The following is a 25131-nucleotide window of genomic DNA, read 5'->3' as shown; positions in this document are numbered from 1 at the left end:
TGAATGTCCAGACACAGATGATTAAAACAGGAAGTTTCGCCTCCTAGTGGCAGGCTATGGTGTTACAGCCATGAAAAGGCACTTCCCCTACTCTCTCCATAGAGGAAGTGATTGATTTTGGCAGTGATTCCTGGCTAAGAGCATGGACAATGTAGAACAACCGAGCAATCCTACTTTGATTAAATGCAGATGCAAAGACTATTAGAACAATAACTGTCAATGTTAGTAAAGCTTAATCCAGTGCACTTTAGGACTCAATTTAAATAAATCTTTTAACACTCCAAAACAATGAAACTTCATTTACTTGCCCTGATGTCATTTATAAACCTGCAAATCTTTCTTCTGTGTAACACCAAAGGTGATTATTATTATTATTATTTTTGGAGTTCTTTAGTATTATTTGCATAATATTGTTTCTGAATGGTGACAAGGGCTGTCAAGCTCCAGAATATTACAAAACACCATAAAAATCCATGCGACGTGTGGTATTAGACATGCTGCATTAGATACATCATATGAATCTGTTCAAATTCAGCTGGATGGAAGAAGATTTTGGTCTGTTCCTTACACTCAGCTATTTCTTCAGAAGTCTTAGAAGAAGTATTTTCTTTTTTTAAGTCTTTTATGCTCACCAAGGCTATATTCATTTGCTCAAAAATACAATTAAAAAAGTAAAACTGTGAAATGTTTTTTCTATGTGAATCTATTTTAAAATGTAATTTATTCCTGTGATGGCAAAGCTGAATATGCAGATTTAATTTTCTTCTTTTCTTGTTCAGAACAGTTGTACTGCTTAATATTTTGTGGAAGCCATTATGCATTGTTTTTCAGGATTTAACAAAGTTCAGCATTTATTTAAAATATATATTTGGTAACAATGTAAAAGTCTTTAGTGTCACACATTTAATTGCTACCCCCAAACTTGGAAGTTTCATGGACTGCTTTTTGGTCATTTTTGGAGATTGACAGCCTTTGTCTCCATTCACTTTCCTTATATGTAAAAAGGGGGAAGATATTCTTCATTTTTTTGCTTCCACAGAAGAGAAATTCAGAGGGGTTTGGAACAACTGGAGTCCCTGGTAGAGTCAGTGTTTAGTGCACAGCTCGTCTCTCCCACTGATCATTAGGTGTGAGCCACGGCAGCTTTTTATTTCCACTGAGCTCTGCTCTTTTGAATTCACTCTGTGTAGGAAGTGCCAAGGCCTTGCGTCATTTCCTCAACCTTTTCTCTCAGCGCTTCTGGTTTTCTCCTCTATTTCCCCTCTCCACCCTACACCTCTGTATCGCACCAAGAACAGAAAAACGCTTATCCAGTGCTCATCGCCTTGATGCCCGCTCCACATCCCCCAGCAACAAAGTTTGCACCGTCGTTTAAAGTTTGAGAGCTTCGTGCTGTCCTTTGAAACCTGTGCACGTCTGCACTGGACCAACGTTTGCTCTGGAGCAGCTGAGCAGAAGAAGCAACTGTGGATCTGTCCATCGCCTGGCTTACATTTTTGGGGGTGGGGAGAAAGCAGGAGTGTTTCAGTGGTGGTACTTGGGGTTTTATTTTTAGCCTCTTCCCGACCCTCTACCACGACAGCTGTCTCCCTCCTCCTCCTCTGACAGAGCAGAGTCAGGAATAGCCTATCACTTTGCACCTCTCAGAACTAGGGCTGCTGGTTAATGTGACGTGGGTCTTCTGTTTCTCAGGACTGTCACTGTCTCGAACACACACATAAACGCGTCCCACCACTTTGGTTGGCACTCACCTACTCTCTGACCTTGGTAGGGAGCGGCGTTCAGTGTTTGGAGCTGCCGCAAAAGATCTCAGGTAAGGTGACAGACGTTAGATATGTTGATCTAGACCTGTGGAGGAGTCTATGGGCTTGAAGTACTGCTGCAGTCTGGACTCAGGCCTGCTCTGTCATCTATTTTTAGGCTTGAATGTGATGGCACGCCGGGAGCAATGACCGGACCAACCGGTTCTAATGATAAATCTAGTAAGTTTTGCAGGTTCACTTGAAAAGGTGTATTAAAGTAAGAGATTTTACATACTTTAGTTTTTGGATTGTGCATTGTGCTGTGTAATATGGTATTTTGAGACTGGATTGGGGCACTGGATTTGCATTTCTGAGGTTAAGGGCTGAAGGCCATAATGCTCAATACAAGCTTTTATTTGAGTTGGTTTGCTCTTGTGGAAAAAGGTAGTGCCATTTCAGGTGACTCGTTTCAAATGGGCCTTATTTTTGGTCTTTTGTGACTATTTTCAAATGCTTTAAAGTTTTTTTTTTTCTATTCAGTGTGTGTCGAGTGTTTAATAGATGGCGTCAGGGGGTTATTTTGTGTATAGAGTAATTGGATCATATGCTTCGAAGTCTGTCTGCTGAAGCTTTTATTGATGTTGCCATAAACTTTCAGCTGTTCATTTGTCTCTTTTGTTGAGCTAAATTGCTGTTGCTGACTTGGATTTGTTTCGGTATATGTTTTTTCATTTCTCAGTTGAACTATAATTTGGTTTAAGAAATGAATTTAATTTTATTGGTTGAATAATTGCTTTTAACCTCCATAAATGCTGTATAATCATGTGTCCTCAATTAAAGCTGTTTAATTTTATTACGTTTTGACCACTTTTATATGCTATGTGTGTAGCCTTGTTATTCATAAACAAATAATATACATTATCCTATTAACAATATTAATCACACATGCTACAAACGTATATCCAGTTGCATTTGCTGCTCATTGGAAGAAAAGGAGGGCCATTTGCTTTGTTTTGGGGTTGCAGTGATTATCTAGCAGATAAATATACCCATTAACAGTATTTTTGTGATTTTAAATATTGAAATATTGCTATTATTACTAGAATATTTTAGTATATAATATTTCAGAGAATGTAAATCCTTGGGTTTATACTTTTTACGACAATATAATTATGGTCATATTTGATGTTCCTTTTTGTTAAGTTATCAGTTTGTTTCTGGTTTTGTTACAGTGATGTGGGCTGCCTAATGCCCTTAATGTGGTAACTCTTATAAAAAGTCTGTGGTGTCAGTATGACAGAGCTCTGTTAATAGATAAGTACGCCATGGGTAACTTTATATAGCTTCAGTGTGTCTGTTGGCTGGAAGGCCTGGTGAAGGGTCAGTGGTGGCATGAGGGCTTTAGGGGAGTTCAGGGTGGGGATCTAGATATGGGGTTAAAGGAGAGGACGGCAGCCATCCACACCAGACAGGTCTAGTGGGGGATCCCAGAATAATTCATGCAGCTGATGCTGTACAATGTAGAAGTGTGATAATGAGGTTTTTACTAAGCTCTCTGGCAGTTGTCCTTTTATAAAGGAAATTTTCACTCAACACAAAAGTAAATGTTTTGAAGAATGAAAGTGACCAGACCTTTAAGGATATTTAATATTGGGTGTAATGTTCCTTTAAGAGGACACTAGACTCACAATATAGTTTTGTGTTTTGTTGTATTTTAGATTTTCCTTGATATATAGGAATATTTAAATTCAAAAGCCTTCTGTTATATAGAAATCAGACTGCAGCTGTACAATGAGCTCTCTTTGACCCCCATAAGTCTATCATATGTCTCTTGTTCTAATATGGAGTATGTCAGCAAGTTCAGAATTGGCTTAATTTTTGGACCCTGTTTAATGTCTTGATGAAATAAATTGCAGCTTGGAGCAAATCCCACTTTTTAATAATTTCTTTCTATCCAACAGAGCCAAGAACCTCCTCTTCTTTCCAGCATTGTGGGTCTTATTTACCTGAAGTTTGTGACCTCACATAACATAACTGTGAAGACCAGCATCCATTGTGCCAGCCCCTTGTCTGCTGGTCTCTTCATCTGTCACTCATCTTTTCATCCCGCCCTCCCATCCTCATCAAACCCTTCCCCGGCCCAGCCCATGACAGCAGCTTTGCCAGCATGGCATTCTCATCACGCTTTTCCTTCTGGGAGAAAAAGGAAAGTGATGTTCCATTCTCAAATTTCATCTTTTTGCACTGTGTGGCATCAGCTAGGTTGTGTGCATGAAAATGCATCGATGTTTTCATTTTTACAAATATCTGTAGCATTGCACAGGGGGGCTGTGTGCATGGTTCATAAACACACAGCTGCTAACATCCTCTGGTTAAGGCATGCGTGTATGTTTTCTGGAAAGATGGAAAACACAAATCGCTGTTTGAATATGACCAGTGTGATTCAACGTCATGGGAGAGTGTAGTTCGCTAGCTTTCTGCCATAGATTTTTTTATTACATTTTGAAAAGCTGCCACTGGCTTGAACACAGACGTAAACTAATGCCACTGCTTAAAATGTATAATAAGAAATGGCACTGTAAATTGGTGCCTTATTAGGTTTCAAAATTGCATATTTTTCTGCTTAACTTGGTCTTTAAAAATGCCTTGCATGAAATGTGTTGGATATATCTGCATAATAACTAGAGCCCGACCGATATGGATTTTTTGGGGCCGATGCCGATTAACTCGAAAAGAGTCGATTTATAAGCCGATATTTTGATTTTAAAAATAAAATCTTTTTTAACAGTTTTTAACAGGTTTTAACAGTCTGTGTGTTTACTGTAAATAAATTATAATACTAAAGTTAAAGTATTTGCAGAAGTAGTCCCACACTTTGCTGCTACAGCATTCACCTTTTTCAGCCATCCGTAGGGCACATAGAGAGACAGAGAAAGAATAAGCATGTGTATTAATATCACCATGTATCATTACTCATGTCATCATTAGAATTATAATAATAATAAACTGAGATCTCCTACATAGGCAAAAATTTGAAATATATATATTTTTTTATTTTTCAAGCAATAGGTATGACCTATTACCTACTTATATTTAACAATATTATTACAACATTTTCCTGTTATGTCTGTAAAGTTGCTTTGAAACAATATGTAAAAAAGAAAAAAAGCGCTTGTTCAGCTCACATTTATTTACATGTCCCCTCTGGTTTAATCAGTTCTGACGCAGCTACTGTAACTACACTATTTGCTCTCAAAGACACATTCACAACGGACCCGTACATCTTCTCTTCTCTTTGTGCAGTCTGAATCAAAACATCGTCTTGCCTACTATTACCGGAAGATTACGGAATCAATTCGAAGTTGAATGGTTAACGTTAGTGTCATGAACACACCGCTGTCAATTTTAAGAAGAACCACCTTCAAACAAGTTAATAGCAAGCATTTAAGGGGCTTGCTAAAAAATGAAGCTATATTAGCGTTAGAGTAACGTAAAAGTTGTTGTTTTTTCGAGGCACGCTGTACATAACTTCTAGTCATTGACTACACGCGCCCCCCTGCCACAGTTACGCGGCCATTATGTGCAGATATATTTAGATATATTATCTGCAGATATATTTAGAATAAGTTAAACGCTAACGTTATAGTTTGACCTCTTATTAACGTTCGCGCTCTTCCACTGATAAACATGGTATTAGCTTTGTTGCTAATCTAATATAGCAATGCATTAGCGGCTGTAAGTGATGTTACAGAATATTTAGAGGTGATAATGATAGGACCGTTAGCTAGAACTACCACACTGTTTTTATATACAGTGTATGAACTAAATCTACAATCATTTCACATGACGAACGACAGACTCACCGTCAAAAGAGTGCACCTCCTGTGGCTTGGCTGATAGCTTTCTTCTGTAGTGGATTTCTGGCGCTGTTGTCAACTGGGGAGTTGCAGAGTTCCCTCTGGTGGGCAAACTATGCAACACTCATAACATGAGTGAAGCATGAGACTCTGTTTCTCATGTTTCATCGGCCGTTATAAACGCCGATGCCAATTTAAATGCAATTAGCTTATATCGGCCGATAATATCGGTCGGGCGATATATCGGTCGGGCTCTAATAATAACCTTAGCATAGACTTATTGTCCTAAATCAAATGCTAATGACCTTTTTACACGGACCTTTATAGATAAAAGAAGAGCACAACCCAATCCCCAAGAGTTCAAAAGACAATGTAAGTGCCCAGATATTCTGTGTACTAACAAATGAAGTATTACTGCTCACAGAGAAGAGAGGAATTGCAAATTGAAAAGCACTCTTGTCTATTTGTCCTTACAAGTTCATCACAATAAATTACAATTTTGTGGAAAAGTTCATTTATTTCAGTAATTCAACTCAAATTGTAAAACTTGTATTGAATAAATTCAGTGCACATAGACTCAAGTGTTTAAGTCTTTGGTTCTTTTAATTGTGATCATTTTGGCTCACATTTAACAAAAACCCACCAACTCTCAATAAATTAGAATACTTAAAGAGCAATAAAAAAAAACATTTTTAATTGTTGGCCTTCTGGAAAGTATGTTCATTTGCTTTACATGTACTCAATACTTGGTAGGGCCTACTTTTGTTTAATTACTGCCTCAATTCAGCGTGACATGGAGGTGATCAGTTTGTGGCACCGCTGAGGTGGTATGGAAGACCAGGTTTCTTTGACAGTGGCCTTCAGCTCATCTGCATTTTTTTTGGTCTCTTGTTTCTCATTTCCCTCTTGACAATAGCCCATAGATTCTCTCTGGGGTTCAGGTCTGGTGAGTTTGCTGGCCAGTCATGCACACAAACACCATGGTCATTTAACCAACTTTTGGTGCTTTTGGCAGTGTGGGCAGGTGCCAAATCCTGCTGGAAAATGAAAATACCATCTTCAAAAAGCTGGTCAGCAGAAGGAAGCATGAAGTTCTCCAAAATCTTTTGGTAAACGGGTGCTGTGACTTTGGTTTTATAAAAAACACAATGGACCAACACCAGCAGATGACATTGCACCCCAAATCATCACAGACTGTGGAAACTTAACACTGGACTTCAAGAAACTTGGGCTATGAGTGTCTCCACCCTTCCTCCAGACTCTAGGACCTTGGTTTCCAAATGAAATGCAAAACTTGCTCTCACCTGAAAAGAGGACTTTAGACCACTGGGCAATAGTCGGTTCTTCTTCTCCATAGCCCAGGTAAGACACCTCTGATGTTGTCTGTGGTTCAAGAGTGGCTTAACAAGAGGAATGCGACAACTGTAGCCAAATTCCTTGACACGTCTGTATGCCTAGACCCCAGCTTCAGTCCATTCCTTGTGAAGTTCACTCATAATCTTCAATCGATTTTGCTTGAGAATCCTCATAAGGCTGCGGTTCTCTTGGTTTGTTGTGCATCTTTTTCTTCCACACTTTCCTTCCACTCAATTTTCTGTTGACATGCTTGGATACAGCACTCTATGAACAGCCAGCTTCTTTGGCAATGATTGTTTGTAACTTACCCTCCTTGTGAAGGGTATCAATAATTGTCTAAATGTGAGCCAAAATCATCACAGTTAAAAGAACCAAAGGCTTAAACTACTTCAGTCTGTGTGCAGTGAATTTATTTAATACACAAGTTTCACAATTTTAGTTGAATTACTGAAATAGATGACATTACACAACATTCTAATTTAATGAGATGCACCTGTAGATACACATCTAATTAGATATTTGCAGTTATTATTTGCAGAACATTATCCTGTTAGCTCTAAGTTTGTGTTTTGACACAGGATACAGAATTGTTGCTGCTTCAACAGCATACCACTTTGTGAATGAGTATTTAAAAGGTTAGTTCATCGAAAAATCATAATTATGTTATTAATAACTCACCCTCATGTCGTTCCAAACCCGTGAAACCTCCGTTTATTAGTCAATCTTTTGTTCATTATCTGGCTCGGCTCGGTGTTCATCTTCAGTGCTCTCTTCACAGCAGTTCAGTCAGTGTACTGTTTGAGTAAATGAATTACTCCAGGATATTGGTTTGTTTGAACTCAGAGGTAGTGTCAGCCACATTAAAATAGTTAACAGCTTAAGTCATTTGTGGATTAATGCGTATTGGAGACGCGAACCGTTTAAAATTATTCAGTTCGATTTGGTGAACTGGTTCCAAAAGATCCGGTTACATCGAATGATTCGTTCGCGTACCGAATATCACAAACTGCTTTGTTTTGAACTCTCTCACAACAGACACGGAAGAGAAGACAATGCTGAATAAAGTCGTAGTTTTAGCTATTTTTGGACCAAAATGTATTTTAGATGCTTCAAAAAATTCTAACTGACCCTCTGAAGTCACATGGACTACTTTGATGATGTTTTTCTTACCTTTCTGGACATGGACAGTATACCGTACACACAGCTTCAATAGAGGGACTGAGAGCTCTCGGACTAAATCTAAAATATCTTAAACTGTGTTCCAAAGATAAACGGAGGTCTCACGGGTTTGGAACGACATGAGGGTAAGTTATTAATAACATAATTATGATTTTTCGATGAACTTACCCTTTAAGAATAGCTAATTATTTCCCGTTAGATTTATGAAAGCATATTTTATTTAACGCATATGGACCATTGATTTCTCACTTTTACATCTGCTATATGGTAATTTGCCTCTAAATGGTGTTATCTTGGCTTGAAGATGGAGACCGTTTGTTTGATTCTTTGTTGTTCTGTTGATTGACGTGCAGCTGTTGCACATCACCAGCTGTGCTTTGTCTGAGCGGGAGGTTGGTGGTTAAATCAAGAGCCTAAATAAACAAACTTAATAAATTTCAGTAAACCACCTTAATCAAAGTTCTGACTCCGTATGAAAGTTTCGGAGTAAGTGTATTTTTTGGATCTATAATTTGCATTCTCTTTTAATAACCATTTGTTACAATTTAGTCAAGAGTCAAGATTTCGATAAAAAGCAGAGTGTCATATTGAGATTAAAAACAAAATCGTATTCGTCATCTTTTCCTATCATAATGAAAGCTAGGGATGTGAAAACACAGAAAATCAAACCTGATCCTAATTTTTTTAATGACAGATGAAAGTTTCGGAGTAAGTTTATTTTTTGGACAACAGTCTGAATCTATAATTTGCATTCTCTTTTAATAATAACCATTTGTTACAATTTAGTCAAGAGTCAAGATTTCGATAAAAAGCAGTGTTATATTGAGATTAAAAAAAACATAGGCATCAGTGAGCTATGTGCATAACCTGCTGACAGATAGACATCGTTTATATGGTATCTCTCATAATACACTGACAGAATATGCTGGATATGTGTGTAGGAGTGAAGAGACAGCATGGTAGGGAGCAAAACGGGGTGTACTTTCAGTCTGAGTGTTCAAATGCATGCTTGGAGAGGTGCTCCATGCAGAAATTTCAAGTGCAAAAGTCACTGAAGTGAATTTATGCGATAGTTCACCTCCTCTGCTATCTCTCTTCTCTCATGCATACAAACTTCTGTATAATATGTCAACAGAAACCAATATTCTAATCTACTTCTCTTTCACCTATTTAATTGTGTTTGGTAGCCAAATGGTTTTGTTTTGCTTTGTCTTTTAGTGAGAAGGTACAATATTTATGGCATTTACTATTGAAAGGTAGGCGTCTGAATAGGTTTCATTTCCTAAAATATTAGATATTTTTACTGAGTGGTCCCACTCATAGAACAGTAAATGAAGCAGGAATATGTGCATAGAAACCAACATCAAAAATACAGCATTGCATGATGTGCTGGTTGAGGAAATAATTGAAAACAACAGTGTTTTGAGATGTGTAATCATGTAATTTAAAGTTCTTTTCAATGATCTTTCCACATTGACTTTTCTACGTCTACCGTACCTGCTGGGTGAGTAGTCTGACAGTGATGGCAGCCTGAGTAGCCGCTCCCAGTCAGTGCCCAGCCTGGAGCCTGACAGAGGCCTGCTGCGTGCCAAAAGTCCTCAGCCTGTTCGGGACACACCCACAGAGATCCAGTCCCAACCTCAATTCAGGCGTGTCAAAAGCCCCTCACCCAACAGAGATGAGATGGCAACCAGAATGTTGTCTGAAGTACCAAAGATGCCGGAGCGCTTCAAAAGCCCTGAGCCTTCCCAAGCTCCCTTGAGTCCTGAACCTTTACTGAATGGAGAAAGCAAAATGAATTGTACCTTCAATGGCAGTGTTAAGACTACTGCTAGTGCTAGTCAACCAGAGCTCACAGAGGATTTGCAGGGTGGGACCCATAAGAAGGTGGTTAAGGTGGTACGCAGAGTGGTTAGGAGGGTAGTTCCTGCTGAAGAAGACACAGCAACAACGCCTGCAGCCATGCCCCCAGAACCACCTAAACCAGCTTTAGAACCACCGAAACCTGAATCGGCATCTGTTCCAAAAGTTGTAAAGATGCCTGTGTTCTCCTTCAGACATGATTCCATAAAGAAAGAGGAAAGAGATGATATCTCTGCTGGACTGACTAGTTTAATGACACGAGGCAGGACCAGGGAACCCCGTCCACGCATCCGCAAGGATGAGCCTCTCGAAAAAGAGGATGTGAAACCTATAGGGAGATCTCAAGAGAAAGAAACTTCTGGACCAGCACATAAAACTGTGCCGAAAGTAGAGGCCTCCCAGACTCCAAAACAAGAGCCACAGACTTCAGCTTCTGCTGCAACATTGACAACTCCTAAGTCTCCTGTTTCACCAACAGCAGGATTCATCCCAACCTCAAAACCCAACCCACTCTCTCCTCCATCTGGATTTGTTCCTACATCGAAACCCTTAGGATTTGGCCCCACCTCAAAACCATCTACTCTTTCCCCTCCGGCAGGCTTTATTCCTGCTTCAAAACCTTCTCCTGTGACTCCTGCTGGATTTGTTCCAACAGTTCCGATTGTTTCTCCATCTACAGCTCCTATTTCAGATCCCAAAACATTGCCTGTTATCCCCAGTTCTACACCTGCTGTTCCTAAATCAGCTGCTACCTCTGCTCCAACTGCTTCTGGGAAAACCCACACCCGTAACCCCCCAGCCCCCAAAACAGATCCATTTGCCCCTCCCTCAGGGTTCATTCCCACAAATAAACAGATGCCTATAAAGAAACCAGAGGTATTGATCACACCGTTTACTTGGCTGCATGGATTGCTGTACTTCACTTAACTGCGTGAGGAGTGCACTAATGTGAATGGCGTGTGCCACTAGTACTAAGATACTAAGTACTAAGAACCACTTTATAGTCTGTTTATAGTCTGTATGTAGTCTGTATCTTCTTTTTTCATAAACATTTCATTTTCATTTATCCTAGTGGTTTATAGATCTCAGAAGAGTTTGTAGCTCTCAGAAGCGTACTTTTGGTTGTTTGACTGCACCCTTTTCTTAGGCTTCTAACTCTTTCCTGAGTTGCCTTTCTAATCTCTTTGTATTTAACAGGGCTGCGTTTTCCAAAAACATTGTAATCCTAAATACAGTACATTGTAGACCCATTGCCACGAATGGAGCTACAATTATGTAAGATCATGGACAATAGATTTTATGGATTGGATACTGGTTTTGTGTAGCAAAAGCATACTGTTGTGATGGATGATTTGGAGTGGTTTGGTTGTAGTAATTCAGATCAGAAGAAACTAATTTGTAATTGGTTGCATGGTTACCAACTTCGGTGTTCATTCCTTTAAACAATTCGTTTGTGACTTTGTGTGTGGTTTGGACATAATATTTGAAGGTGAAGACAGCCATACATATGTCACCAAGTCAACCAGGGAGACCTTCTCCTGGGAGAATTTCTAAACCCTCTCTACCAGCCTTATCCAAAAAGGTGTGTGTTTGTGTGTGTGTGTTTTATTAAGATCATACTCTGCAGCAGTTAGATGATATAACGGCTCAGCTCTGCAAGAAGGGAATGTAGCATGGCTAACATGCACACTCGTGACTTTGCTTTCAGTCAAGTTCTGTGTAGAGCTTTTACAATTTATTCTTTTGAATAAATTTATGTTGGCTACTACATAACATTACTCAATAACAAAGCTATGTGCATAGTTTGAGTAAGACTCACCTCTTCTTGGTGGTCTGACCTATAGGAGAGTCTGCCATTGAGTCCCACAGAAGAAGCACAGAGACGGCTGGAGAGGATCTTCGCTGCACCTGTAATGCCTGTACATTCCTCCTCTTCCTCTTGTCTTAATTTCTGCTTCCTTATCTTTTTCATCTGACTCACTCACTCTCTTTGATGCTAAAATGTGCTTTATCTCTACTGTTTTACATGGCCCTGACTGCACTGGCTGTAGACCTATAAATAAAGCACTTGATAGCACTTAAGCTGAGTGAATTCTTATGGGTAAAGGTTTAATACACTACATTGTTAATGAGGACAAAGGATATTAAAAACATTAATGTTAGCAGAGCAACTACATAATGCCTTTGCATCAAATGGTTACAAACTCAGTCTCTTTATAAGAAAGTTATGGCTTTATTCCAAACTATAGTGAACCTGCCTACCTTGACACCGTAATGACAGTTTCATAAATCTCTTTAGACAAAATTTTAAACAAGCTATCCTAAGACAAAAACTCAACTTCAACTCAAACTCAACTTATTTATTTATGAGCCCCCCCCCCTCCCCCAAGTTTCAAAATGGCAGCCCAGTTTGAGGGAATTTACCTCAAACATTTCATTTTGAAAAGCATTCAGCAATGTTCTTTCTCATAAAAAATTCTAAAAACTCATATTTAGAAACTATTTTACTCAACTTTTTTTAAACTGTTTGTTTATTAATGTAGCATATTGTTAGCTTAGCAACAAATGGTAATGGCACGTTAGAGTACTTTTTTGTGTATGTCCGGTTCAAGAGACCATTACCACAGAGGGTTTAAATTAAATCATTTGAGGGTTCATATTTAGAGGATATATGTCTATGTAGAGAGTAAAAAACAAGGCAGCTCACTTGGTTTTGGAAGAGGGCTTGTATTGTATTCGGTATTATGGGCTGCTCTGCTACAAGACCAATAAATAGATGTTTTCCCCTCTTTGAAATAGCTCAGACATCTGCTCTGATGTCCTACCCGGTTTAAAAAAAAACAGCATATGCTGGTTAGGTATTTGTTGAAGCATGGTATCTGGTTTGAGCTGGTTTAAGCTGGTCCTCCTGAGCTGGTTATATATACTGGACCAGGAGCTCATAACCAAGACCAGCTTAAATCAGCTCATGACCAACTAAGGACCAGCTTTAACCAGATGCCATGCTTCAAAACATACTTAAAGGGATACTTCACCCTTAAACTAAAATTTCGTCATTAACAACTTACCCCCATGTTGTTCCAAACCTGTAAAACCTCAGTTCGTCTTCGGAAACACAATTTAAGATATTTAGGATGAAAACCTGGAGGCTTGAGACTGTCCCATAGACTGCCTAGTAAATAACGACTTTATTCAATGATTCCTTTGTCAACGGTCTCCTCTGTGTCACTCCATATTACCGTGCTGCTTATGCTCTTCTGTGTCCTCTGCGCCACAAGGATGCACTGTTTCTACGTGTATTTAGCATTGATTTGAAATTAAATAGCGCATCCTTGTGGCACGGAGGACACAGAAGGGCATGCACAGCACAGTGATATGGAGTGACACAGAGGAGATCGTTGACAAAAGGAATTATTGAATAAAGTCGTTATTTTTGTTTTCTTCACTTACAAAAAGTTTACCCCTCACTTTATATAACCCAGATTGCACATCTGATGGAAGATGGAGTATTCTGACGACGACTTTTCATACCTTTTATGGACCTTGACACTGTTATTTACTAGGCAGTCTATGGGACAGTCTTAAGCCTCCAGGTTTTCATTCAGAATATCTTAAATTGCGTTCTGAAGAAGAACTGAGCTTTTACGGGTTTGGACGACATGGGGGTAAGTGATTTAATGACAAAATTTTCATTTTGGGGTGGAGTAACCCTTTAACCAGCATATGCAGTTTTTTCAACAGGGTACTGAGCTTAGTTGGCATTGTAGCTTTTTTGATAAGTCTCTTAAACCCCATGTATCTGTTTTTATAGTCCATTTTTGTCCTTCCTATATCACCATCTCATATACTTTCAGCTTTTGCTATGTGCTGCAGTACAACTTTATTATCTCGCTAACAGTTTTTCATTGGTTCAGGCATGCCCAACTCCCCTCCATCTGCCTGCTGTCTTTTCATCTGTGAATACATGTCTCATCTTTACCTCTCTCTCTCATCCATCGCTGTCTCTGTGGCTGTGATTGTTTGGCTGACTGGTCTAGCTGGAACCTGTGGCCAGTGCCTCTGCATCATCTCAGGTACAGGGCCCCTCTGGGGACGGCTCTTCCCCCACTGCGCCCCTCCATGTCTTGGTCGGAGTGTGCGGTCTCGTGGCCTGTTGCAGTGTAAGCTCTCTGTTCCCCTTTCTAACCCACCCCCACCCACATACAAGGCTATTTATGTTTTTGTGCTTGTGTTATCAACCTAAAATAGATAAGATAAATATGTTGTTGGATTAGTTAACTGAACTTGATTTACTTGTATATCTTACAGTATCTTTGATCGAAGGATTGCCTGCTTGTTTATTGTGTATGAGTGATTGTTTTAAACCAGTGTTAATGCAGTGCATGGTGACTCAGGGTTAGATGTAACTGCATGAAACCTTCAGTGTGAGGATGAATTTGCTTCTGCTGCCCCACTTATCAGCTTATAAGTGAGTAGCAGTGGATATGCGCTCTAACTGGTAAAGACTTTGATTTATGAATATCCCTGTTGTTTCCTCATGCCCCAGGCTCTGAATATTACCTCATTTATGCATTACCTCATATCACCAACATACTGTCTTTTATATATCCTTGTATCACCTTTATGTGTTAACCATGCTATTGTTAGAACAAATCGTGTTGTGTGCAGAGATGTTTATATCTTTAATTGAATATAGTCACTTAACACCATGTAAAATTTGTAATGGTAAATGTTTATTTTTATATATTGTAAATTATATTAAAAAAGTATATTATAAATGTTTATTATATATATTACAATAACCCTTTTTATTCACAGGATGCTTTAGATGCTCTGTGTGTCGAGCTGAGGCAGGCTATTAAACTGATGAATGACTGTGTTTGAGAGATGCACGTTATAACGTGTTATGATGTCTAACACTGCTCTTGCCCCCTCATGCCAACCTGCCTTCTCACAGGAACAGGTGGAGGAGGATCCCGTGGCAATCCTAAAGGCAGACCATGCTGCTGCCGCCCATCCTAAGGTCTGCTTTCTGCTTTGTGTGCACTGTAGTTCACCTGCTTTTTCCCACCCTTGACCTGTCGTGTCAAACTTGCCTTTGTGTTGTGGAGTGTTGTGTTCACACCCATCACATTTCATTGAGAACACCCCAGTCGTAGAGCCATGATTGAGAGAGACACTCAGAGATAGCAAAACGGACAATCTGGACTCATCTAACATTTAATTAGCATTGGATTGTTATTAACATTGCTGTAGTGTTTTCTACCTTTCCTTCACATATGCCACTGTACTTGTAGAGTGTACCGGTTTATCTACAATTATAACATTGTTTACTAACCAAACACCAGAGGAGAGAAGCTTGTGAACTGGAACACAATCAATGGATCACTGATATACTATCTCTCACTGTCACCCCTTCACAGCAGTTCACAGAGTTCATGTTCAAGCACGAGTGCAGCGGAATTAGACATGCTCCGACAACCAGAACATCAAGCTTGTAATCTGACCCCGTCCATCATTTGACGCCCTAGTTGGCTTCATCTACACCTGCCTTTAAACTCTTCCCATCTTGCATGACAGCCCAAAGAATTTTAAGCTCATTTCCCATTGCAGACATTGGGATACTACGGTTTTTTTTGGACTGATCTGGGACCTCTTTGTACTCTAATTGTTATTCTGTCAGCAGAGGTCTCCGATCAGGGAAAAAAGACCATTTTTGTGTCATTAAATGATAACCGTCTTCCTCTGATAAGTGTGGACAAATAAATGCATGGAGTGGATTTAAAGCATATCAGTGATGTTCCTATTCAAAAGGTCTGTGTAAAGTCATAAATAATGAGTTTGACTGTTGTTTCTCTCCTTCACAGGTGAAAACAGAGGAGCAGATCGCCGCAGAGCAAGCATGGTATGGTTCAGAGAAGGTGTGGCTGGTCCACAAGGATGGATTCTCTCTGGGTTAGTACGAAAGCCATGCAAAATGAAATGAATGAAATGAACTTTAAATTGAAGACAACAGGAAATGGCATTTTCTACTCCTTTAACTTCCATAATTTGAAATCTTCTTATGTGAAAATAGAATATTGAGCTAGAGTGGAAGAGAAAGTCATTTTGGAGGCGGAGAACATTATTGCATTTTGATGAAAGATTATGGAAAAATGTTCTTCCTTAGAATAGTGTGCACTGATGTTTCACACAACACAAGGGACATTTATTAAGAAAGGAAATGGGGTCGATTTTGATTTTATGCTATTTATAACTTAATGTGAGTTTCATTACTATTACAATAAGGTGCGCTTTAATAGCACTAGAATTTTAGAAGTCTGTTTTAATTTTGTCTGATCTTGTGTGCGAAGTCAGAAATAAAAATGTTTTATCACAGTGCTCTTTGGTATTCTTTACAGCCACTGTGGTGAAGACAGAGACTGGCAGTCTACCAGAGGGGAAAGTGAAAATCAAACTGGAGCATGATGGGACAGTACTGGACGTGGACGAGGATGACATCGAGAAGGTCAGTTGTTCTGGCTGATGATGTGTGTTTTAGTATGCACAAATAAGATAATTGATTCATAGTCAAAATGAAAAATTCAGTTTTCTTCATGCATGTTACAGATAATGTTTTGAACAATCCATCTATGTTTAATTTTAAGAGTTTTTGACCTCAGAATGTTTAATAATTGTCACAACTGAACCCTCTGGTGACATGCAGAATGTGGTTTCCATATTAATGTGACATTAATGCTTTAATGTTTTTATTAAATTGAAAATTTATATTTTATCCATAACTACATGTTGCAATCTAAACAACCATTTAATAATGCAAACCTTAAAGGGATAGTTCACCCACTTAGCTTCATAACATTAAGGTTGAACCACTGATGTTAACAATGTCTTTACTACCTTTCTGGTCCTTGGACATTTCAGTTCCGTTGCTGTCTATGCAGGGTCAGAAAGCATTCAGATTTCGCCCAAAATGTCTTAATTTGTGCTCTGAAGATTATGGATGCAAGATCATGATTTTTCATGGCCGATTCCGATAACGTTTTTTTACAAGCAAACTGGCCGATACCGATTTCCGTTTTTTTAATTATCTTTAAACAACAAACGAGAAAGAAGGAAAGTGTGCATAAACAAGATGTTTATTTGGTATTTAATAGGCCAAACTGGCTTTTGGCTATTGAAAACAATAACCATAACCATCTGAAATTAACGGCAGTATCTGCACAGTAAGTAGACTACATTCAATACAAACATAGATGGTACAGACATCAGCATTTAGCTTTTGTTTTTGATTTGGGTTGAAACTACATAGGGCTGGCCTTAAATGAAAAGATTAACTGTAACCATATGAAATTAAAGGCAATAACTGCATAGTTATACAGTCCAAACACCACAATCAACACACATTCAATAAGATGTTTCTTAATCCGCATTCAGTACTTTAGTTTTTAAATTTGGTTTTAAAAAAAAAAAAAGGTCTTTACCAGTGAGACTAAATAAAAATATGCTATATAAATGCATTATTCCAAAATGTTAAAATCAAATAATGTTGGTGCGAATAAAATGCAAAGTGTTTCATTTAAAAAAAATTAGGGTAATTCACTTTTTTTTTTTTTTTTTTAAATAAGTAACTCTTATCTCAAGTTAAAAAATATAGATGTTGGGGTGTAACGGTATGCAAAAATCAGGGTTCGGTACCTACCTTGGTTTTAAAGTCACGGTTCGGTTCATTTTCGGGACAGTAAGGGAAAGAAATGCAAACATTAAACTGCAGTTTGTTTATTACTATAAACTTTTTTTTAACAATTTGTTTACAAATTTTTTAAAATACTTTTTAATGAAATATATATAAAATAAAAAAAGAATAAGAAATAAAATACTGCTGCAAAGTTCTCCACTAAATAAAATACTCTGTCTCAAACCAATATCATATAATAAATTGCAATGAAAAATATAAATAAATAACTATGATTACAGTGCAGCATTACCAATCCCAGCTTGTAGGCCTGCTCATATTTAAAATATATATATATAACTTTTCCAAAGTGTAAAGTGCAGCATGAGCAGTTTCAGTTTTTAGACCTGCTCAGATTTCGTTATTGCGTTGGACCAATCGGAATTAAGAGCAAAGGTCTGTTTAAATGCCGACGGGAGCTGCGTTTGAATTACAATCGTTTTTTTTCCTAGTTGTAGTGATTTTCACACTAGTGTGATGCCTTTTGAAAACCTTAGGCCGGTGACACACTGGCATATTGCACCTGTCAAACATAGTCTATTTTGCCGTCAATACTGTTGATGGTGTCCTTTATCAGTAGGCTTTATATTTATGCTCAACATGAAGTATAGATATTGTTGTCGCGAAGACAAGATCCTGGTCTGTCGGCGGTCTCCCTGTCACCTTCAGTAGCAGCAGCGCGCCAGCGCCGTGTCAGGCACGATTCTGGTGTGTAAAGACACAGAAACACGAACCAGGTGTCACGCAACTGACACGCAGCAGAAACGCCACGCTCATGCCACGCAGCCAGCGTGTCACTGGCCTTAGAATCACCTGCAGGGCGGGATTTGCGCTGAACGCGGACACTCCCGCCACTTAATATGTTCGTTTGGAAACACGAAAATGTACCTATGTTCCGCAAACAAAATATTGCATTCGGTCATTCGGTACACACGTGCACCGTACCGAAAGCCCTGTACCGAAACGGTCTGGTACGAATACACGTACCGTTACACCCCTAATAGATGTCCATCATTACCCTAAAACTTTTTGATTGGATGAATTAAACACTTTTTTCAGTGTGCTACAGCAGGTGATTTTAAAATCAAATTCAGTCAATGTAATTTTAAGGTAAAATAAAATTAATAATCCTATACAGAACTTACGTTTACTTCTGGCTTTTCAAACGTGTATGCAAGTTCTACTTTACAAAAAAAAAAACAATCAATTTTGTCACAGTTTAGTCAGGTTCGTGTCTCATCCAACATGTGAGAAGTTGAGCTGAACATCCCTTCACTGTCTCCGCTTGTGCAGGGTGCGGACAGGTACAGATACACTCGCGCAGCTTCAGTGAGCACAGGAAAGGGACTCTTATTTTGTGCAGTCGGATGTTCGCTTCCTGGTATCTGTGCCTCAAACGTGTAGCTCTGCACTTCCAGTGCTGATCGGCTGCCCGTGTCCTGCGCACAGATTTCGAAGTACTTCCACTCAAATGACATGACAGCGATTGATTACAATGTAGTCTGTACACGCGGGCGCACTTCCGGGAAAATCGGCCAAAAAAAGACCAAAAACCGGCCGGTTCTGATTTATGGCCGGTCAACCGGTACATCCCTACTGAAGATAAACATAGGTCTTAAGTGTCATGAACGACATGAGAGTGAGTAATTAAAGGAGCTATGTGGAGGTTTTTACTTAAAAAAAATCTTTAAGATAGAGTTTTCATTTGTACATGTATGAGCCAACCATGATGTAAAAAAAAGAATGACACCTTGACTGTCCACCACGGTTGCCTCTATCAGCATGTAGGCTCAATTGTGTGTGGAGGAGTCGGGCCCGAATTGGCGCGACAATTCACAAAATGTGACATCATGCGCGTTCTCGTCTACTTGGGCTTACAACCGTATGGCACACCAGCCATTATAGTAAGCAGCGGCAATAGTGTTTTCAAATGGACTCTGCGGATGGAAAGAAGCGACCAGCCTCCAGCACAATTCAGACACCCACGGACACTCCTCGTAAGTAAAAAAAAAAAAAAAAAAAAAGAGCGTGCGCACTGAGAACGAGCATGAGACTGGCTGCAGTTCCTCTAACGGCCACTGGTGTCAGTAACGGTTAGAAATTTCAGAACCTACGCAGTGCTCCTTTAATGACAGAATTTTCATTTTTGGGTGAAATTCCCTTAGGTATACAAACAGTTCTTGCTTCATTTTGAGTTGAAAATTACTTGATTCAGTGTGTTAAAGATTCTAACTGCAGAGATTTAGCAAATTATTTGTCAGGCTGATTTATACTTGACACACTTTTGAGTGCTTTTGTGTGATACACTAGAAGAAACTTCTTAAATATGAGTCATTTTGTTCATGATGAGGTTTACACTAATCATGCTGTGCTGGTTTTTGAGTGTAGCCAGGAAATAGAAAATAATGCAGCACACAATCCCATCTCATCTCATTTCATCACCTTCGGTTCACATTGCACAATCACAACAAAAAAAACAATGATTCCTTTCACTGTGGTGCTGTGGAATCAACAGCAGAGTAGCTGTGTGTATTTTAATGAGTCTTCAGCTCTGCAGGGCTCATGTACAGGGTTATTTGCAGAACTCTCCTACTATCTGGCCGGAATCCAGAGCCAAGTGAGGGTTAGACATGCACAGGTGGGCCCTGGGTAACATGCACAGGGTGGGAGAAAATTATGCCAGGATATGGGTCACAGAGTAACAGGTGGGATATAGCCTAATTTTTTAAACAGACAGATTGACGTATATAGATGCACTGAGAAGTCTAATAAAATCGTTTCTATGAGAATTTTTGTTTTGTTTTGAGTTTTCCATATTAGGCCTTGATGAGGCATATGCTAGGCAATATTATCAACTCACTTCCTGCCTGGCACAGCCGTACCTCCCGGTGAAGGACAGCTCTGAGCTGATGATTTCTATAATGTCAAGGCTGACCTCAAATCTAGTTTTTGAACCATCTGTTCAATGAGGGAATTGCTAAGCTGGATCCAGAGTTGAGTTTGACAAGTTTTAAATTGCTTTAAAGACTTGGCATGAAGTCTTGAGGCTATTATGGCTAAATTGCATCAATTTAAACCTCATACTCTATTTTTTTTAATCACTAGTCAGATTTCTTGCATTTCTTTAACATTTTTTAATCCTTTAATCCAGGCGAACCCGCCGTCATTTGACCGCTGTGAGGACTTGGCAGCTCTGCTCTACCTGAATGAGTCCAGTGTCATGCATTCCTTGCGCCAGCGCTATGGAGGAAATCTCATCCACACATACGCAGGACCCAACATGGTGATCATCAACCCTACTAGCGCCCCCTCCATGTACTCAGAGAAGGTGAGAGCCCTTGTTTCTTTTACTTCCAAATATGCTTCTTTCTTTACCATGTAGTATCCAAATACACAGTGTTCATTAAACAGTAGGCGACAAATACTCAAAGACTCACATAATGTCCTAGTTTATGAAATGCATATTATACTCTGACAGTGTGCAATTTATAGACAGAGCTGTTCCCTGTGGCAGCAATGCATTATGGGTACAATATTTTCTACAACTGTCCCTTCGTCAGTTAAACGCAATAGGAAATGGGCAACTAAAAGTCGCTAATGAGCTTTATTGGTTTTTATGCAAGATAAATTACTACCCATAAAATGTAATTACAATCCAGAAGAGAATTTATTTCGGTCACTGGTCTTTATTATGTGATTTTGCATTATGGATCAAGCTGATTATGTGCCGTGATAAACATTTTCTGCATTCTAAAGCTGAAACTATGATATATGTGAAAATGCTGTTGGACTTGTGCTGGAAAGATGGTTTACGCTTACTTTCTTTTCAAATTAACAGCTATTGATTTTCCCTTCATTGGAAAATTTATGTTCGTGGGTTTTACATTTGAGGCTTTAAGGTTTCCATTATTGACTTTTCTGTTGTACAGTAAATAAACACTCTGTAATACATTGAGGTTATTAGATCATTAGTTTAAGTATTTAGTTTTTCCAAACAATGATCTTCATTAAGCTTTGCCCACAGACTTTTGTTTTCTTGGGCAAGATGCATAAAGAAAATTAATGTGTTAGAAGTTTCAGGTGATGAAAAGAAAGAAAATGAATGTTTTTGTCAGCAGGGCTGTGAACAGGTTCAAGGTACGAACAAAATTTTAACAGGAACAGAACTAGAAACCGAAACTAAATCCAATTTATAGTTCTGAACTGAATTTAAAATTTTAAATGGCCATTTACCAGTTAATAATGTTATTTTATCGTTCCATTTAATATTTGATATTTGCTGTCAACCAATCATGAAATCCAGTAGTAAGGCCTAGGCAAATGTGAGCTGACGCATCCAGCAAGTGAAATGCTCCGTTGTAGAATTTGTTGCGTTCAGCTTGGCCACCGCCTCACTGTGCCGATATAGCCGATGTTACGGATGATGTTTTTCATTGATGAAAGTACAAAGCCTAGCCTGTAATAAATAATATTTTAGCATACAGATACATCACAGATATGTAAACATTTGGATTCCTGTCGAATGAGAGAAATAGGCATCAATTTCACCTTAAATTAATTTGTTTTGGATTGCATAGGATTAACTTTAGGGGATTTGTTGTGGAGAGAAACTAATAACTGTGTTTATAATGTTTGTAAACATTTTGCTTTACCGGCATTTTAGCCTACATTATTTCTGAATGTAATAATAAAATGCGATGTGAGCCTACTCGACTACTAATTTTTTGTTTTTACTCTAAAAACGCAATCTTATACAAGTAGTGTTTTTTTTTTTTTTTTTTTTTTAAATGAAGCAAACATTTTTTAATATCTTACAAAATAATTTTAATGTTAATGTAATTTTGATGATGCTGTATTCCCTGTGACTAAGCACACTTTTTATTTTTGAGTAAAGAAAATGCTGTACTTTATTATTATTGTTATTATTATAGGCATAGAAAATTGTTAAAAAAATTAAATGGGATTTCTTCTACTTGAACCAGTTTCTGAATGATAATAATACAGAGGAACACAGAAACAAAAATTAAAAAATATCGATTGAATTATTATTTTTTTGTTTGTTTTCAAGCCCTATTTGTCAGTGTTGTAGAAGACTACTTTTTTCTTTCTGTCATTTCAGGTGATGCACATGTTCAAAGGCTGTCGACGAGAAGACACAGCCCCTCATATATATGCAGTATCCCAATCCGCCTACCGAAACCTTTTGACAACACGACAGGACCAGTCCATCGTACTGCTGGGAAAGAGCGGTAGTGGCAAGACCACAAACTGCCAGCATTTAGTCCAGTACCTGGTTTCTATCGCTGGCAGCGCTGGAAAGATCTTTACTGGTACAGAAACAAGAGCCAAGAGCATTTTTAAATGGGATTCTAGGGATGCACCAAATTTCTTTGGCAAATGTTGATTGCTTAGAATATTATAAATCAGTACAGGAAAACTTTAATAACATAAATGTTTGATTTTATTTAAAATGGTAACCTAAAATGGTATTTTAATTTAATTTAAGCTCCAATCTGAAATTTTCGTACATTTGTAAAAGTGCAACACAGTGTAAAAGCGTTAGAATTTAATAACAGAAACTTTTTTTTTTCTTTTGTAACCAAGCTAATATTGGCCAATATAATATGGTCATTACGCATTCCCATTTTTAGCTGCATAGTATCTCACCATGTGCTTGAAAAGCTTTAACAGCTTGTGGTAAAGGGTGAATGGAAGGGTGTCATGCGGTCACTGGAAATAGGCTTGTGTAGCGTGGTGAGAGTGTAAGCGCTGTGAAGAGGGTGACAGATGAGGGCTGTGCTAATGATGCCCACTAAAGCACTCTGATAATTAGCTGTCATCAAGGCCTGCTCAACCCCTGCTTGGTCAATAATGACCTAATGAAGACTACAGTGCTCATCAACTATACCATTAAAGATGTTATCTCCGTATGTTCGACTCTGTATGCAGGATCCTGTCTTCTAGTGCGGTCAGTGTTAAAGAGCGAGTCCTTTAGTTAAATATAAATGTGTGTCTCCTCCAGCTGAGAAATGGCAAGCGGTCTACACAATCTTAGAGGCCTTTGGAAACAGTGCCACCTCCATGAACAATAACGCAAGCCGCTTCTCCCAAATCGTCTCACTGGATTTTGACCAGGCTGGTCAGGTGGCCTCAGCCTCTATTCAGGTTTGTTCATTTAATACTGGGTTATATCAAAGTTATATAAAATGCACATTGTACTAATTTTAAGACTTGTAGTTAAATGGCAATGCTTCAGCTATCCACGCACCCTTTTACCTTTAATGCCCTTTTAATAAAATGTTTAATTCAGCAAATAATAATAATGAATAATGTAAATGTTATCTTAATAGTTTTAATAATTTCATCAATTTATAGTACAATACTTTACCCTTTTAAAATGGGCAAAGAATAGAATTCCCGTTTTGTAATTATATAAACATTTGTTTGTTCTGTTCATTTGTAATGTTTTGATAATTTTAGTAAGACTTACCATTCTCTTTCTTTTATATGTAGACCATGCTGCTGGAGAAGCTGAGAGTGGTAAAAAGACCAGAGACTGAGTCCACTTTTAATGTTTTTTATTACATGATGGCTGGAGCAGACAGCACACTTAGGTAATCTCACAATAATTGTATGCATGTGAATTTTTCCCAACTTTTCTGCTCCCAGAATGAGTGCACGGTTGAAGAAATCTGTAAAATAGCGGTATAATTTAATAACTTGATTTTATTTCAATTTTCCTGCAGAACGGAGTTGCATTTTAACCACTTTGCTGAGAACAGTGCTTTTGGAATTGTGCCTCAAACTAAGGTTAGCTTTTATTTTATTTTATTTTATTTTATTAAAATTCCCATCTAATATTTTTTGTTTTGTGTGTGTGTATACGCAGTCTGAGGACAAGCAAAAGGCATCACAACAGTTCACTAAACTGCAGGCAGCTATGAAGGTGTTGGGCATCTCTTCTGATGAACAGAAAGCTCTGTGGCTCATCCTTGGAGCCATATACCACCTTGGAGCTGCGGGGGCCACGAAAGGTAATGCGATGCTCACTTACTCCAAGTCACCAATAACCCCAGCATAAACTCTGAGCAAATCGTATTTAGAAAGTTTAATAGCTTGCTTTCATTCCAAGTCTTCCCCTTTAATCCCCACATTGCTGTCTCCGTGCTTATTTAGCTACCCAAAAGCTTTCGACAACTTTCTTTTTACCTATCAGAACTGGAAAGCTTCAAAAAAAAGTCTTAATGAGATAAAATGCTCAAAACGCCTAACAAGCACAAAAACAGACTTTATTAATTAAGGCAGACTTGCTGTCTGCTTACTGAGCTCAAACAGAGGAGCGACAAGCAGCTCAGGAAAACAGTTTGATTTTGAGGAGTTTAAAGATATGTGTGTTTCTTTA

The 25131-nt window shown here is 38.5% G+C and overlaps 1 protein-coding gene across 13 annotated transcripts in view; it reads left to right on the top strand.

Moving 5' to 3' along the window:
* The window catches only part of myo18ab (myosin XVIIIA b), a 106042-nt gene that overhangs the window by 28105 nt on the left and 52806 nt on the right, over positions 1 to 25131 (top strand). For 8 of the 13 annotated variants that reach the window (XM_059514389.1, XM_059514388.1, XM_059514379.1 and 5 more), the window contains exons 3-11: positions 14955 to 15020; positions 15865 to 15952; positions 16399 to 16505; positions 20881 to 21057; positions 22849 to 23059; positions 23752 to 23894; positions 24243 to 24343; positions 24476 to 24539; positions 24619 to 24763. In XM_059514389.1, the coding sequence (XP_059370372.1) occupies positions 14955 to 15020; positions 15865 to 15952; positions 16399 to 16505; positions 20881 to 21057; positions 22849 to 23059; positions 23752 to 23894; positions 24243 to 24343; positions 24476 to 24539; positions 24619 to 24763 (1102 nt within the window). Of the gene's footprint in view, positions 1 to 9961; positions 10874 to 11841; positions 11908 to 14034; positions 14158 to 14954; positions 15021 to 15864; positions 15953 to 16398; positions 16506 to 20880; positions 21058 to 22848; positions 23060 to 23751; positions 23895 to 24242; positions 24344 to 24475; positions 24540 to 24618; positions 24764 to 25131 lie in introns of those variants that run through there. The other 5 variants (XM_059514386.1, XM_059514384.1, XM_059514383.1 and 2 more) reach the window with 3 other exon arrangements.

The sequence above is a fragment of the Carassius carassius genome, chromosome 28, assembly GCF_963082965.1.
Source record: "Carassius carassius chromosome 28, fCarCar2.1, whole genome shotgun sequence".
In the NCBI taxonomy this organism is placed as follows: Eukaryota; Metazoa; Chordata; class Actinopteri; order Cypriniformes; family Cyprinidae; genus Carassius; species Carassius carassius.
This window is presented reverse-complemented; position numbering and strand designations above follow the sequence as displayed.